Source organism: Sciurus vulgaris (genome assembly GCF_902686455.1).
Source record: "Sciurus vulgaris genome assembly, chromosome: 1".
NCBI classification, from domain to species: domain Eukaryota; kingdom Metazoa; phylum Chordata; class Mammalia; order Rodentia; family Sciuridae; genus Sciurus; species Sciurus vulgaris.
The window spans coordinates 4269945-4286781 of record NC_136461.1 but is presented as its reverse complement, the minus strand read 5'-3'; the positions used below and the strand labels follow the sequence as shown (position 1 = coordinate 4286781).

Here is a 16837-nt window from a genome sequence, read left to right as displayed (position 1 = left end):
GAGGCTGACCCGCATTCCTCTAGAAATCTGCTCACACATCTTCTTTCAGGGATGCCTTTCTTCACTATTAAAAATTAAAACACCATTACCAGCTACCTTTGGGGTGATAGTGTTCTACGTCTTGATTTTTTTTTTTTTTAATATTTTTTAGATGTTGATAGACCTTTATTTTATTCATTTATTGATACGTGGTGCTGAGAATCGAACCCGTGCCTCGCACATGCTAGGCAAGCGCTCCACCACAGAGCCACAGCCACAGCCTGCGTCTTGACTTTTTGTTATCTTTTTTTTTTTTTTTTTTTTTTTTTTTATGGTACTAGATATTGAAACCAGGGCCTTGCATCGATAGGTAAGCAGCACAACTGAGCTGTATCCGCAGCCTTTTTTCTTTTCCTTTTTCTTTTTTTCAGACAGGCCTTGCTAGGCCAAGGCTGGCCTCAAACTTGTGATCCTCCTGCCTCTTCTTTCCAAGGTGCTGGGATCACAGGTGTGTGCCACCACACCCGGCTGTGTTTTGGAGGTGGTGTCACAAGTGTACTCATATGTCAGAACTCATTCTGTGTGCACTTCACATTATGCAGCTTACTTTAGACATAAATTAAACTTTAGTAAAGTTGTTTTTAAAAATGGGCTGTAGAGAATTTAATAAAAATGTGTGTGGTCATGTTTCTATACATTGGGTTGAGATACATACCTGTTTGAAAAGTCTTAGGACTCTGAAAGAAAATAATCATTGATTTTTCTGAGTGATGAACATTTTTATCAGCAAAATTTTAGGTTTTTTGTTTTTGTTTTTTGGTCCTGGGAATTGAACCCAGAGACACTTCGCCATTGAGCCACATTCCCAGCCATTTTTATTTTTTATTTAGAGACAGGATTGCTAAGTTGTTTACGGCCTCACTAAGTCGTTGAGGCTAACCTTGAACTTGTGATCCTCTTGCCTTAACCTTCTGAATTGCTGGGATAACAGGTGTGCACTGTGGGTTTGTATTTCTTGAGAGAATGTGGTCTTATGTTTTTTGTTTGTTTTTTTGTTTTTGTTTTTTTTGTTTTTGTTTTTGCAGTGCTGGGGATGGAACCCCAGGGCCTTGTGCTTGCAAGGCAAGCACTCTATCGACTGAGCTACCTCCCCAGCCCACTGGTCTTATGTTTTTCATAATTTAATGCCCAGATTACTTTAAGAGGCAGAACAATTTTCAAATCTCCCATTTGTTCATAGTTTATTTTATCTGAGCTTCTTTATCTTAGAAGTCATTTTTATGTTTTAAAGAGTTTTAGACTGGGCACAGTGGCACATACTTGTAATCCTAGCTACTCAGGAGACTGAGGCAGAAGGATCACAAGTTTGAGACCAGCTCCAGTAACTTAATGAGACTCTGTCTCAAAATAAAAAATAAAAGGAATGGAGACGTACCTCAGTAGTAGAGCAGGAGTAGAGCACTCCAGTACCAAAATGAAACAGAAAAGAGTTTTTAAGGTAGTTCATGGTGTAAGAGTGTTTAGAAAAAATTGGTTGATCCAAGTAGCTAATTTCTAGGTGGTCTCAAGTATCCAGGGATCCTGTTTGGTTTCTGAAGATCAGGTCAGGCCACACTCAAAAAGTTTTCTTTCTGTCTAGTTTGGTTTTGGTTTTGGTTTTGGTTTTGGTACCGGGGTTTGAACCCAGGGGCTTTACCACTGAGTGTAATCCCCATCCCTTTTTAATTTTTTTATTTTGGGACAGGGGCTCACTAAGTTGCTGATGTTGGCCTTGAACTTGTGATCCTCCTGCCTCAGCCCCCTGAGTGGCAGGGACTACAGGCATGCGCCTCTGCGCCCAGCTGACCTCTCTTTCCTTGCACTAACACTTGTCTTTGGCATGTGGTTGCTCTGCATACTGGTTCTCCTGGTCAGAACACTACTTCCTAGCTCTGTAAGTCCCCGGTACCCTGCAGCTGTGTGGTTTAAACGGTGACATTCACACTTGCGTGACCACATGGTGGAGTGTCATGCCCAAGCCCCAGGGACTGTGAAGTCAGATCCCCAGTTCAATGAAACTGAGCTCATGCTTGAATGGTACATTGTCCTTCATTCCACAGATACCACCCCTTCTTGCTGACTGCTTGTTTTTCTGCCCCAGGGAACCATCAGCGTTGGAGTAGATGCCACTGACCTTTTTGATCGCTATGACGAGGAGTATGAAGATGTATCTGGAAGTGGCTTTCCACAGATTGAAATTAATAAAATGCACATATCCCAGTCCATCGAGGTAAAGCACACGAACACCTCTCCCAGTACCGCGCAGGCCTGGGTTAATGAGGCACAGCACCAAGCTGCTGGAATGAGAGTCTGCGCAGGTTTTTCTCATCTTTGTTTATAACAATTAGTCACTTTAAAAGACAGCCAACGCCAGTCACAGCCTTGTCTGTTATTGCTCTATCCACACATGAGCCAGCATGAGTGCCAGCATGGGGCCTTCAGGCTACAGGATCTTAGGTCTCACCAGTTCAGAACTGTTAATGGTCTGGGAGACCTAGAAGCCCAGTGCCTTGATTTTAGGAAAGAAGGCAGACCTCCGTAGATAATTTTAAGAACTGGTTTCCTTACATGTCATTATGCGCTGAAAAGCTATAGCATCTCTGCAACCTGTTCCCTGGGGTCACTGAAATGTCACTTTTACCCACTTTGGGATGCTGCAAAGCTAGGCCTTTCCACCGAGGACTACAGCAGGTCTCTGCCTCCTTACCTCTTCATTTATTCTCAAGTTCATCAGCCTACAACACGTAGTTGACACAGAGAAACTTGCCCTCGCCGAGAGCTTTGTGCCTTCCCACGTGAGCTATGGGAAGGTTTTCAGTCCCTTCTAGAACCCTGATGGCATATAGGTACTGGAGAGACCCAGATAGCCCCCAGCGGAAGGTCCAAGGTAGAGTCACTGTGCACTTGCACGCACTGGCACACTAAGAACCCAGTATTTAGCCCTGTGTTTCTGTGGTCTTTAAAAGTTTCCCCACTAAAGCTTTTGCAAAACATATCATCTTCATGGCCATGTGCAGTTCAAATAACAGCAAAGCGGTTGAGGTGATCGCATAGCCCTGTGCGTCTGACCTGCAGTCTCTGTGCCCTGGGCTGTGTGCTTACGGTGGGGTCCTTGGGCTGCTGGCACTGCACTTCCTGTTGCTTTGGTTCACTTGTTATAGCCAGTGTCTTTTTCTAGGCACCTTTGACAGCTACAGACACAGCCATCCTCTCTGGAAGCCTCTCAACCCAGAATGGCAATGGTGGGGGTTCCATTAACTTCGCGCTCCGCCGTGTCACCTCTGCGAAGGGCTGGGGAGAGGTAGGTCTGCCGCCGGGCTGGATTGTGTTGTCCATGCCAAACCTTATTTTTGAATATGCACCCTCTAAACGTTAACCCTCACAGTGGCAGGGGGTGGCCACATCATTGTGAAGCCAGGTACTGGATATCAAACTTCTTTAGACGTTGGCCCCAAAGGAAGAATGTCACATCTGAGGAGTTCTTCCAATCTGCCAAGCAGTTTAAAGTTAGGATAAGGTGACCTTCAGGTGCCAGCTCCAGAAATCCAGCCTCTAGAAGTTCAGCATCTTTCCTTCTAGCAGTCCTATGGACTGACCCTATTTCCTGCAAGGACAGGAGGCCATGCCTGTCTTGGGGCCTGGGCCACTGTTTGGTGATCATGTAATAGCCAGCTCTGCCAAGTCCTGAGCTGCAGCAAATTAACACTGAAGAGTTGCCTTGAGGGTCACCTATGCTAGTACTTGAGGCAGCCACAGCTGGCCGTGACTTCCAAGGCCCTGCATGAAACTGTGGGTGGACTGTAACCAGAACCCTGGGGCCCATATCTAGTCCTGTACGAACTTCAGAGCAAAGGAGTTGGCAGCATGGGGTGGCGGTGGTGACACACCTTACCAAAGCAGGTGTCAGTGGGTAAAGAGGGCAAACTGCTCTCACCTTCCGACTGAGCAGGAGGTGGGCCCAAGGCCAGCAGTGTTTCCTTGGAGGAACCCCCTGCTGCATCCTGGGCCTTCTGTGGATCTGGACACCTGTCAGCTCCAGTGGGCAGAGGTGAGGGTAGAGCAGCATGAACCTGCACCCACTCCATGTAGAGCCCTGGCGAGAACACTGAAGCAAGCGAAGGAGTTCTGAGCAGGACACACCTGGGACCTGGTTGCTGCTCTGAGACTGAAGTTCCGTTAATTCTTTCTTTCTGTTTTGAACAGTTGGAATTTGGAGCTGGAGACCTCCAGGGGCCTTTATTTGGTCTCAAGCTGTTCCGTAATCTCACACCAAGATGGTAAATATAAGAGATGAGATAACTACTCTTTGGTGGTCTGTCTGTGGGTTCTCGTGGTCAAGGACATTTGGAGTGCTTTTGTCTGTCCTACAAGGTTACTGAGCACTGTGGAGTAAGGCCTGGTACCAGCCTGCAGTCTGGCAGCATACAGACTAGAACGGGCACTGGGTTGAGGGTGGGAGGCTGACTCTGGTCCCAGCCCCAGCCAGGCCTTCCCTCTGCACTGAGAAGTCTTCCCCACCTTTGGCCTCATGGTCCTCTGAGAACCACAGGACAATGAAAAATACCTTTGCAGGGTGTTGGTCAGCAGTCTGAGGTGCTTACAGACATGTGGGTCATTTCCCTCAGAAAATATTGGACTGCCTGGTGATCAGTAGGACTCACATATGCCAGAGCTCTGCCCAGCCCGTTTCCTTCATCTCTGTGACTGCAGCAGTGTCCCACTCATAGGACTGTGTACCACTGTCCCTTCTAGAACAACACAGTGTCCTCCTTCCCCATGTGAGGCAAAGGTGTCTCTGTAAGTCAGATCAGAGAATTGAGTGGAGAGTAAATCACACCTCTTACCTCTGGGGAAAGTAGAGCCAAAGGTGTCCTGGGGCAAAGCAGGTGTTATTGAGAAAGCTGTTCCATTTCTAGTGGAGTGTGTCTTCAGGCCTACCAGGTTCACAGATCCTGCAGGCCGGGTCAGTGAATTGTGGATAGGGAGCAGGGTGAGTTGGTGAGTCAGGCTGGCACTCAGAGTCAGAAGCGTAGTGAGAGAACTTGGGTGCAAGAGCCCCCTGGGAGCACGTGGCATGTGGGACAAGCAGAGAACACAAAGATGGAGTTGCCACAGCCAGGTTCAGTGGCCATGCCTGCCATCCCTGTGACTTGGGACGTAGAGACAGGAGGGTCAAAGTTCAAGACCAGCCTGGGCCACTTAGGTTGCCCAGGTTCAGTCCCCAGAGCCACAAAAAAAAGAAGATGGACCGAGTCCCAGCAGGCCTGCTGAGAACACGGCCTGCAGGCCTCTGCTCTGAAGCTGGGTTCACAGGTCTGCAAATGGGACCTGAAAGGGGGCTGAAACCATTAGCCAGGATTTAGGGCGATTTTCTGTATATGCATACAGTGTTGGCCTAACCTTGTCTGTTTAGAATTGTCATCTCAGATGCTGGTGAAAAACTGAATTCAGTCCTCTGGGGGAGGGAAATAGGAATCTAGTTATTTCAAGGCCTCCCTAGGTGAGTCTTCAGACAGACTGAGCAGACATCACTGAGGAATATTTTTTTTACCATTTCATTCTGGTTAGGCCTCCAAATGTCTGTCCACTCAGTGGTTCCACCAGGGGTCTGGCTGGTCATCAGTGTTACAGATCTGGAAATAGAATGTGTTGTGGCACCAGAGTTTATCAAACTGAGACTCTCAATTTATAAAAAAGGGCGACTGATATATTTATCATCAGTGGGGATGGCTTATAAACAGGGATGCCAGTTTACTAATGTACAGGGACAGACTAGTCACATCCACTACCCCAGCTTCCTGTTCCGTGCCTTAAGGTGCTTACACATCCATGCCACAGTCAGAGGTTGCTTGTGTGAAGTGGTGGAGGGCACCTGTGATCTCTCTCTTCTCTCTCCTTGCTCACATAACCCAGTACAGCTAAAGCAGAAAAGTATGGCCCTTCTTCAGCAGGGCTTGAAAATGAGACAGATGACAGGAGGGTTGGATTGGGACCTGTGAGGGTGAGGAGTGGGCTCTTGGTTCATTTGGCCAAAGGAAGCAGTCAGCAGTGAGTAAGTGGCAAAAGCTTCGCCTCTGGGGCTGAAGACAGGCGAGCAAGAGAGTGCTGGGCTGCTTCCTAAACGTGGCCTGCCACATCCAAGCTCTGCAGCCAAGTGCTGAGTCCCGAGAACAAGTGAAATACCCTTTTTTAACCAGAAGATGGGGCTGCACCCCCTTGGAAGCAAACCTCAGAGCTGTTCACACATGATGGCTTTTCCAGTAGCTTTAGTCAGGAGTTCACATGGCAGAAGCACACCAGGATTACCTGGGTAGTTTTAGAAAATGTACTGGTGCCTGGGCCTCAGGAAGATTCTGAATTAACTGGTGGAAGTGTGCTCCCGGCCCACACCCTGCTGCACATCCAGAGCATGAGAGGCTGCTCACACTCCAGGCCTCTGCTGAGTCTGGGTGCCTGGCACAGGAGCCAGCCCCAGTGACTTGAGAGCAGCCGGGCAACAGTGTGCAGCAGCATTGGGGAACCATTGCCCTGGGCTGCTTTTGAGAGCTTCCCAGGTGGCTGACGTGGAGCAGGACTGCCATCCCTTAATGTAGGAACACAGCAGTCTGAAGTTAGAGGGACTGGGTAGTGCAGGTTGCCAGGGAGGGTCCCAGAATGTTCCACCATGCCTCCCTCCCTTGTCCTGTGCTCCATGCCTTTCCTTGCTGGGAGTGGGTCCAGGGATTCATGGAGTGATTGTGAATGAGGTCTTGGGAAGCGACAGAACAGCTGAGAGCAGGTGTCATCCGGACCCTTTCTGTGTCTCCCCAGCTTTGTGACGACAAACTGTGCTCTGCAGTTTTCATCCCGTGGAATCCGGCCTGGCCTTACCACTGTCCTAGCTCGAAACCTGGACAAGAACACAGTGGGCTACCTGCAGTGGCGATGGGGTATCCAGTCAGCCATGAACACAAGCATCGTCCGGGACACTAAGACCAGCCACTTCACTGTGGCCCTGCAGGTTAGCCAAAGAACTGTAGTCTCTTGAGGACAGGGCTCTGGAGGACTACCCCTCCTGTGTGTGCACTGTGCCCCTCAGTCCTGCACCCTGGTCACCCTGCTCACATCTCAGCACCAGGGGGCCTGCAGGCAGTTCTGCAGACACTCAGGCGCCATCTTTCAGAACTTCCAGTGTGTAAGGACTGTTGTTCTTAGGTGCCCAGGTGGCCCTGTTCACATCATCCTAAAGCAAACTGACATTTTGACATCCTCCTCAGGAGAAGCCCAGAGCCTCAGGGCAGGATCCCTGGGTGACAGTGGAGCCCCAGGCAGAACAGTGTGCTCAGAGGCTCTGGGGAAGAATCCCCTGGGCAGCTCATACCTCTTGGCTGCCACCTAGCAACATTGGCTTGGAGTTGCCAGAAATGGGAGGCAAGGGGGTGTTTTGTTTTGTTTTGTTCTTTTTTTCCCCAGAAGAAGCCAGAAAATTTGATTGATTGATTGATTGATTGGATTTTTTTTTTTCCCCCGCGGTACTGGGGATCGAACCCAGTGTCTCATGCATGCCAGACAAACACCATGCCACTAAAACATATCCCCAGGCCCTGAGAAAACTAATTTTTATGTGAAATCTCCTGGTTTGGTTTGGTTTTGTGAATGTTGGGTTGGAACCCAAGGCCAATGTGTTAGGCCAGGGCTTTGCTGAGCTACGCCCGAGCCCTGTCTCCCAGCTTCTATAGTCCTGTGTTCCATGAAGTTTCTGTCAGCGATGGAACACATATCCATCAGTGGCTTGTAAGAAAGTCTCTCTCAGTGATGTCTTAACTATCAGCCCTGAGTACACTAGTAACGTCCACAGAACAACAGTCACCTGGCAGCATGCTTCTGAGACTGTACCCATCATTACAAGGCTGCTGGCCGTACTGGCCGTTGGTAAATTTTCACACGCCGTGCTTGACTGCATAACGACCAAGTGGACACCCAGCAGCTGGCACAGGAATAGGCGCCATCTTTGCACAAAGCAGTGAGAGCCAGCCCTGAGTCCTTTTACCCTGTCTCCTCAGCTGGGGATCCCCCACTCCTTTGCACTGATCAGCTATCAGCACAAGTTCCAAGATGATGACCAGACACGCGTGAAAGGGTCCCTCAAGTAAGTCCCAGCCTGACTACGGGGGATGCCTCAGGCTCTGTGGAGGGTCTCAGTGGAGCCAGGAGCGTGGGATGCCTGTTCCTGTGACCTCTTTTGTACATGATGCTCCGTGAGCGCCTCTGCTTGCATCGCGGTGAGGGATTTGCTGTTCCATTAGCAACTCGAGCATCAGCCAGGAATCTGCTCCTGGGATATTGGCGGGGCAGGATGGGGACCGAGTCTCTGTTCTCAAGTGGTAGCTACCCACGGGTGGTGGGCTGAGGGACCCTGGCACTGACAGCCGCACTCTGCATCCCGCAGGGCAGGCTTCTTCGGGACTGTGGTAGAGTACGGAGCCGAGAGGAAGATCTCCAGGCACAGCGTCTTGGGTGCGGCTGTCAGTGTCGGAGTCCCACAAGGCGTTTCTCTTAAAGTCAAGTAAGTTGAACTCGGCTCTTTCTGGCCAGGGAACACTTGGCAGCTTCACTCAGCCTGGCTCACCCGAGTCAAGTGCGAGGTGGCCTTTGCCTTGTAGTGTTTTCTTAAGGGTGTGGTCGCTTCTGTCTTGGTGCATCAGTAGAGGTCAAGGAGTGCGGAAGTCTAGCAGGGACTTAGGGTGGTCTGAGTCTCTGCCTCCCCTTCTCTGATGGTGCTGGCTGACGGCCAGGCAGCCTGCAGCTCCTGCCTGCAGTGGCACCGCCCAAGCCCTGCAGGTCAGCTTATCCTCTCCCTCCATGCTCCATGGGTGCACACGCTCTTTTTCCCCATGCCAGCCCCTGTCCTTCATTTTCAGAAGTGTTCTCTGAGTTTGCTTGCTTTCTTTCTAACCTGTCTAGCACTGTTCCCAGCCCATTCCAAAAGCAGCCAGCAGTGGGGGACCCTGTGTCCTACCGCAGACCAGAGGACAACTCTTCTCGTCTTGCTTGGTCTCTCCAGCTGCTACCTTATGGCTGCTCCATGCTCCCTTATAGCCTCCCTGCCCTGGGGTCCTAGGATATGACATTTTTTCTCTGTTTTTTTCTGACCAGCTCACTCTTCCTTTCTTCCAAACTTCTACCTGGAGATAGTCCTCTCTCTCTCTGGGTACACTCTCAAGTAATCTGGCCTCATAGCTTCATGTACCAAGGACTCACACCTCAAGAGCCCAGGCGTGGACCACTTCCTAAATCTCTAGTTCATACTTAGAGTCAGACCTCTGTAGCCAGGAGTTCCAGTTCTGTCAATTCAAGCAACCTTGGGTGGAAAATATTTGGGAGAAAAAAGCTGCACTGCACTGAACATGAACAGACTTATGTCTTGTCATTACTCCCTAAACAGTATATTATAATATACTGTTTACATAGCATTTACTTTGTGTTAGATATCATAAGTAATTAAGAGATGATTTAAAGTATATGGGAGGAGCTGGGCTCATCCCAGCAACTCAGAAGGCTGAGGCAGGAGGATCACAAGTTTGAGGCCAGCCTCAGCAACCTAGCAAGACCCTGTCTCAAAATAAAAAATAAAAAGGACTAGGAATATGGCTCAGTGGTGAAGTGCCCCAGGGTTCAATACCCAGGACCACATATTTTACAAAAGCCCTACAGAGTGCCCTGTAATTCAGTCTGTTTCAACAGTACTCCTGTGCAGAAGCTAAATGACATGTGATATCTAATTTGAGTTCTCATCCCAAGAATGTAACCCTTTATTTTTGGAAAAAAATATTTACATTTCCACTGAGTTTTTCCATTCCAACTGAATTGCTATACAGGTTAATATCCCTTATCTGAAATGTTTAGGGTTTTTTTCAGACTTTGGAATGTTTGCATGGACCTAATGAGAAGGAGCGGGGTCCAAGTCTGAACACGGTACTCATGTACGTTTCCTATGCATCCGACTCATGTACGGTAATTGCAGACACTGTTTTTACACGTGAGACCAGTGTGGAATTTTCCACTTGTGGCCTCAAAAAGTTTTGGATCTTGGAACATTTCAGATTTTCAGGATAGGGATGCCTCACCTGTATGAACCAAAGTTTTATCAGAAGGCACCATATTTTAAACCAAAGCAGATATGTTGCAGTTATTGGAGGAATCACAGGAATGTCTTAGTTCTAAACAACGTCACCACCTCCCTAGGGCGTCCCTGTGGTCCTGATGTCACTTTATACGTTGCTCGCTGTGACTTGCTGCATCTTACTGGAGCTGCGGCGTGCTTGTGCTTGTCAGGGTGCTCAGCTGTGATTTTCCGTTGTCATTACGTACTGGTCAGGGTTTAGATGAGCTGTGCCAGCTTCACAAAGTAAGTTGGAAATATTCCTTCCTCCTCTGCTTTCTCAGAGAATCTGCATGATTGGTGTTACTTCTTCCTTCTTTTTGTTAAAATTCACCAATAAGATCATCCCAGTCTGAATTTTCTATGTAGGAAGGTTCTTGGTAGTTAGTTCAGTTTCTTTTATGAATATAGGACATTTTAAATTTGATCTCATCTGTGTCAACTTTGTTGCTCTGTGTGTCTCAAGGAGTGCATCCGTTTCATCCAGGTGCCAAATCTGACGGTGTGAAGTGCGCCAGCAGCCCGTCTTCTGCTCTTGGTCACCTGCACGTGTTTCCTAATGTGTGTCCTCCCACCTTTCTCTTGGTCTGGCAGAAACTGATCTTTGAGAAGAATCTTGTTCATCTTCTCTCTTCCTTACTCGTTTGTTGATTTGGCTTCTCATCTTTATTCTTTCCTTCCTTATGCTTATTTTGGTTTCAGTTTGTTCTTTTTGTAGCTTTTCTAAAATCGAACCTCAGCCAGGCATGGTGGCACATGCCTGTAATCCTAGCGATTTGGAAGCTGAGGCATGAGGTTCACAAGTTTAAGGCCAGCCAGGGCAACTTAGTGAGACCTTGTCTTAAAGTGAAAAGGGCTGGGGATGGAGCTCAATGGTTAAATACTCTGGGTTCAATCCCCAGTACAAAAATAAAGGACCTTTAAGTTACCCATTTGAGACCTTTCTTAACTATCTAATGATTATTGATTTCTAATTTAACTTCATTTTGGTCAGAGATCATATTGTGGAATTTTTCATTGTCGTCTTTTGTTGTTGTTGTTATTTACATTACTCGGGATTGACCCAAGACCTTGCACATGCAAGTACTCTAGCAGTAAGCTACAGCCCCTGCTCTAATATTCTGGTTTTTTTTGTTTGTTTGTTTGTTTGTTTTTTTATTGTAAACAAATGGGATACATGTTGTTTCTCTGTTTGTACATGGCATAAAGGCATACCATTTGCGTAATCATGAATTTACATAGGGTAATGTTGTTTGATTCATTCTGTTATTTTTTCCCTTCCCCCCACCCCTCCCACCCCTCTTTTCCCTCTATACAGTCCTTCCTTCCTCCATTCTTGCCCCCCTCCCTAACCCTAACTCTAACCCTAACTCCTCCCTCCCCCCCATTATGTGTCATCATCCACTTATTAGCGATATCATTCATCCTTTGGTTTTTTGAGATTGGCTTATCTCACTTAGCATGATATTCTCCAATTTCATCCATTTGCCTGCAAATGCCATAATTTTATCATTCTTTATGGCTGAGTAATATTCCATTGTGTGTGTGTGTGTATATATATATATATATATATATATATATATATATATATATCACAGTTTCTTTATCTAGGTTGGTTCCACAATCTGGCTATTGTGAATTGAGCAGCAATGAACATTGATGTGGCTGTATCTCTGTAGTGTGCTGATTTTAAGTCCTTTGGGTGTAGGCCAAGGATAATATTCTATTTTGTTGTTGTTGTTGTTTTTTGTTTTGTTTTTTTGTTTGTTTTTTTTTTCCCAGTATTAGCAATTGAACCTTGCACTTGATAGAAAATCACTGAATTACCCAGGCTGGCCTCAAACTTGAGTTGCTGGGATTAGATCATATGATTTTAGTCTTCAAATATGTTAAAATAAATGTTGGGGGGGTGGGAGGTACTGGTGATTGAACCCAGGGTAACTTTCCCATTGAGAGCCACATCCCCAACCCTTTTTTGTGTTGTTTTGTTTTTTGGGTCCTGGGGATTGAACCCCTTTTTTAATATTTTACATAGAGACAGGGCCTCACTAAATTGCCAAGACCAACTTTGAGGTTGGGATCCTCCTGCCTCAGCCTTACCAAGTTGCTGGTTGACAGCTGTGCCCAGCTCAGTCTTAAAATATATTCAGAGTTGTTTTATGGCCAAACATTATGATTAATCCTGTTGAATATACCACAGTGCAGCTAAAATAAACTAGTGTTCTACAGTTGTTACATATAGTGTTTCAGAAATGCCAGTTAGATCAACATGATTGACAGCAGTGTTGAGTTTTTTGTTTTTCTTTCTTTTTTTTTTTTAATGACATGCTGAAGATCAAACCCAGTGCCTCACTCGTACTACGGGAGTGCTCTATCATTGAGCCACAACCCCAGACCTAGTGTTGAGAATTTTTTTGGCTTTACTGATCTGGCGAGGGTGGGGGCTGCCTGTTACTTGCTGAGAGGAATATTAATATCTCCAATTCTGTGTTTTTTTTGTTTGTTTTTTGTTTTTTGTTTTTGTACCAGGGATTGAACCCAGGGGCACTTGGGCACTTAACCACTGAGCCACATCCCCAGCCCTTTTTATTAATTTTTTATTTTGAGACAGAGTCTCACTAAAGTTGCTTAAGGCCTTGTTAAGGTGCAGAGACTGGCTTTGAACTTGCAATCCTTCTGCCTCAGTCTCCCAAGTCACTGACTTTACAGGCATGAGCCACCATGTTCAACAAAGCTTTGTTTTAAAATAAAACAAAAACAAAGAAATGTTAACCTCAGGCCCCGTACAGTGACACCTGGTGGTGCTGAGGCAAGAGGGTCGCCTAAGCCCAGGAATTCAATGCCATATTGGGCTAGAGCAGAACTCTCTACCTGGATGGATGGATGGATGGATGGATGGATGGATGGATGGATGGATGGAACCGTCTACCTTTGTTCTTTAACATGGCTGAGTTCATAGGTGCTCCCGGTGTGAGCACCATCAGCCCAGCCAGAACTGCTCAGCCATCACTGGGAGCAGAGCCTCCTTGATTTGCTAACTTGAAACCTTCACAGACTTCCTTAGAACATGTTTCTCCAAGACACCTGTCCTCCGAGGCCTCTGACCCAGCACAGCCTCAGGGGTCAGATACTCTGGTTGTTAATTCCAGGGCTCCATCCTTGAGGTCAGCACATAATAGTCCCTTCTTCTCCCTTATCCGTCACATCTGGCAGTTAAACTTTGGAATGGAACCAGCAGAGGGGAGGGGACTGTGGAGCCAGTAGGTGCTGAGATTCTTGGAACTGGTATTCTGGTATCTCAAGCCTGCTTCCTATGGCTGAGACCCCCACCCTTCACTGGGAAACCTGGCTGACCTTGGGTGTTTTGCTTTTGTTTCTCCCCAGGCTAAACAGGGCCAGCCAGACCTACTTCTTCCCTATACACCTGACAGATCAGCTGCTGCCCAGCGCTGTGTTCTATGCCACCGTGGGGCCTCTCGTCATCTACTTTGCTATGCACCGTCTGATCATCAAACCATACCTCAGGGCTCAGAAAGAAAAGTGAGTTTCAGACATGTCATGGGGTTATTAGGAAAATTAAACTAGTGAACGCATATAAAGTACTTGACCTGGCGTCTGGGTCCTCACGGGTCCACAAGGAACATTCCCCAGCAGTCCCCTTCATTTATCAGTCCCACTTTCAGAAAGAGCTAGAGTCATGTGTAAAGTCGAGACTCTCAACCGTGACCAAAAGAAAGTTTTCCTGCTTCCTCTAACCGTTCCTTTTCCTGGCACGGTCAAGAGGAGTGGGCTCTGTTCTTGTGTAAGGGAAATATACTGACTAGTCTGGAACATCACAGGAAAGAACTCACTTTGCAGTTCCATGTAGGTGATCCCCTGGGGCACATCCCTGCAGAAATGAAGGGGAGTGAGCTGTGCACTTTTTAACAGTCTTCTTGAATGGAGCGCTGGACTTGGAGAACTTGCAGAACAGAGGACCCTCCTGTTCAGGAAGGGCCCCTCTGGCCTCTGGATTACTACCAGCCAGGTCCCCAGGTCCCTGCGGCTTGGCACGAAAAGTGCACTGGGTCAAGCCCTTTAACAGGACCCAGCACGCCGTCCCCAAGTCCCTGTGCTTTGCTACAGGAAAGTAGGTTTTATGCGTCTGTGTATCTGAAGTAGTGTGAGTTGTTCCTCCCAAAGTGCCGCCTGATAAGCCCAGAGTCGGGCAGAGCCTCCTGAGATTCTCGCCAGGCGAGGTCTTCTTTCCAAGGAGACCACCAGTGGGTCCATAGGGCCTTGGCGGAGAAGCGGGGAGGGGTGAGGGCCACACGGTAACCAGAGGAAGGCTGCGCAGGCCTGCAACTCACGCAGCTCGCCCGAGGCGACCTTGGAACTAGTTTCTGAGTGCTAGAACTAGAAATCCAGCAAGATCACAGACTATTCGCTGGGCCAAGGTCCAGCAAGGGGCCTTGTGACTCGCTGTGGGCAACACGCTCATGTGTGGCTTGTGCTTCTCTCACAAAAGGGAATTGGAGAAGCAGAGGGAGAGCACCGCAACGGACATCCTGCAGAAGAAGCAAGAGGCAGAAGCGGCTGTAAGTGCATAGCACCCGCCAGGTCCACCCCTTAGGATGCCCTCCTGCCGCACATAGCCTAGAGCGTGGGAAAGATCCTCTTCTCCAGCCCGCGTGCCAAGCTGGTGGCAGGACACCCTGTGCCCTGCAGTGGGCTCAAGGACCTCGGTCTTTTCTTCCCCGGCAACCAGTACGGGATACAGTACTCAAGACTTAGTTCCCTGTCCCAAAGATGACGACAGCTTTCCAAAGGCATAACAAGGTTCTTAAAGTAGCCAGAGCTAGATGCAGGGGCCCATGCCTGTGATCCCAGCAATTTAGGAGGGAGGCAGAAGCATCACAAGTTCAAGGCCAACTTGGGCAGCTTAGTAAAACCAGAGCTGAGGATGTAACTCAGCAGTAGAGAGCCCCTGGGTTCAGTCCTCGGTGCCACATACGCAAAAGTGGCTGGTATTCCCTCTTTTTCTTCCCATTATGTACTTCCTTTTTTAGGACATGAGGAAATTCAGCACCAGGCAGACAGCCTAGTGTGGGCCAGGGCCCGTGCGTGCAGCTGGGTGAGCACGTGCCCATCAGGGGCAGTGCAGCACAGCCCAGCTAAATGGTGGCACACAAGGACATGGGGTCCTTCCTCCAGAGGAGCTGGGAGTCCACTTCTTGTTTGAAATCTGTTTTTAAATACCAGCAGTCATTCAGTGATTTTCCATCAGGTCACAAAAAATCTACCCACCCACTCAGGATCCCTAGGAAGGGAGCGGAGATGTTGCTGCTCCTACTGGGGTCGACATGGGCATCCTGCCATTTCACCTGCCAGTTACCCGAGCCACCTGCTCTTGGGCTGAGGGCCTTGCTGATAGGGAGCTGATCCTTGGGGTGTCCACTCCCTTCCCTCACAGACCCTGAGCAGTTGTGCCGGCAAGGACGTGGACTCCCTGCCTGTGACTGACCAGGTCAGGGAAGCAAGCGCAGCCAGGTTCTGATGTGCTTGTCATCTTTTCTGGCAGGTTCGGTTGATGCAGGAATCTGTCCGAAGGATCATCGAGGCAGAGGAGTCCAGAATGGGTGAGAAGGCATATGCTTGGGCTGGGGCTGGGGTGGCGCCGGGCTCTCTCGGAGATTCTAAGGGAAGTGTCTCGGAGGCCTGCCCCTGCTCTGACGCACCTGTCTTCAGGGCTCATCATCGTGAACGCCTGGTACGGGAAGTTCGTCAACGACAAGAGCAAGAAGAGCGAGAAGGTGAAGGTGATCGACGTGACTGTGCCCCTGCAGTGCCTGGTGAAGGACTCGAAGCTCATCCTCACGGAGGCCTCCAAGGTGCGCTGCACTGGCCTTCCACCAGAGAGGAAGGCACTTAGGGAACGGGTTCAGTCTGACAGGGACATCCTGGCCTTGCCTGGCCATCTGGTTATAGTGGTCTTCGTGTTGCCAGCACCCGCTGCATGCACTGAGTAATGCCCGCACTGGAGCGGCTTACCACCTGCGCTCGTGTTTCCTTAAAGCCATTTGCTCAACAGGTATTTACTAAGAAGCTTCCAGGGGGAGCCACGTGCCAGTACAGCAGCAGACGGAACACGCAGTGCCTTGTTTACCCCTGCTATGTTCCAGAATGAGGGCAAGGCCACTCAGAGCGCATAGGAGTCTCACCTCCAGAGCCTGGGGTGCAGACTCTCCAGAATTCAAGGGCAGCTTAGCTTAGTTCGAAGAACTAGCTCCCTGGAGAAGTGGGCGCACCACCTGGGTAGGGCTCCTGTGGGGCAGAGGCGGTTTTGACGGGCACACCAGTTCTCCCTCCAGAGTGTGCGCCTCCTTCCCACATGCACAGTGGCGATGGAGGGGCGGTGTAGACTCCTCGGATCACTGTGGTTTTTTGCAGGCGGGGCTGCCGGGCTTCTACGACCCATGTGTGGGGGAGGAGAAGAGCCTGAGAGTGCTTTACCAGTTCCGAGGTGTGCTGCACCAAGTGACGGTCCCTGACAGCGAGGCCCTTAGGATACCAAAGCAGTGTGAGTGGCCCCTTCAGTCACCTGCACATGGGGTGGCAACATGAGCGTGACAACCACCTTCCCACTTGGGGTCCACCTAGAAGCAGGGAGGCCAGCTGAACCCTGGCCCAGGGACTTGC

The 16837-nt window shown here is 48.9% G+C and overlaps 1 protein-coding gene across 1 annotated transcript in view; it reads left to right on the top strand.

Annotated features, from left to right (window-relative positions):
• The window catches only part of DNAJC11 (DnaJ heat shock protein family (Hsp40) member C11), a 57231-nt gene that overhangs the window by 38644 nt on the left and 1750 nt on the right, over positions 1 to 16837 (top strand). Inside the window, exons 5-15 of the mRNA XM_079129242.1 lie at positions 2120 to 2248; positions 3197 to 3319; positions 4222 to 4295; positions 6829 to 7018; positions 8061 to 8146; positions 8447 to 8563; positions 13544 to 13699; positions 14667 to 14736; positions 15720 to 15777; positions 15887 to 16029; positions 16589 to 16718. Coding sequence (XP_078985368.1) covers positions 2120 to 2248; positions 3197 to 3319; positions 4222 to 4295; positions 6829 to 7018; positions 8061 to 8146; positions 8447 to 8563; positions 13544 to 13699; positions 14667 to 14736; positions 15720 to 15777; positions 15887 to 16029; positions 16589 to 16718 — 1276 coding nt within the window. The remainder of the gene's footprint in view (positions 1 to 2119; positions 2249 to 3196; positions 3320 to 4221; positions 4296 to 6828; positions 7019 to 8060; positions 8147 to 8446; positions 8564 to 13543; positions 13700 to 14666; positions 14737 to 15719; positions 15778 to 15886; positions 16030 to 16588; positions 16719 to 16837) is intronic.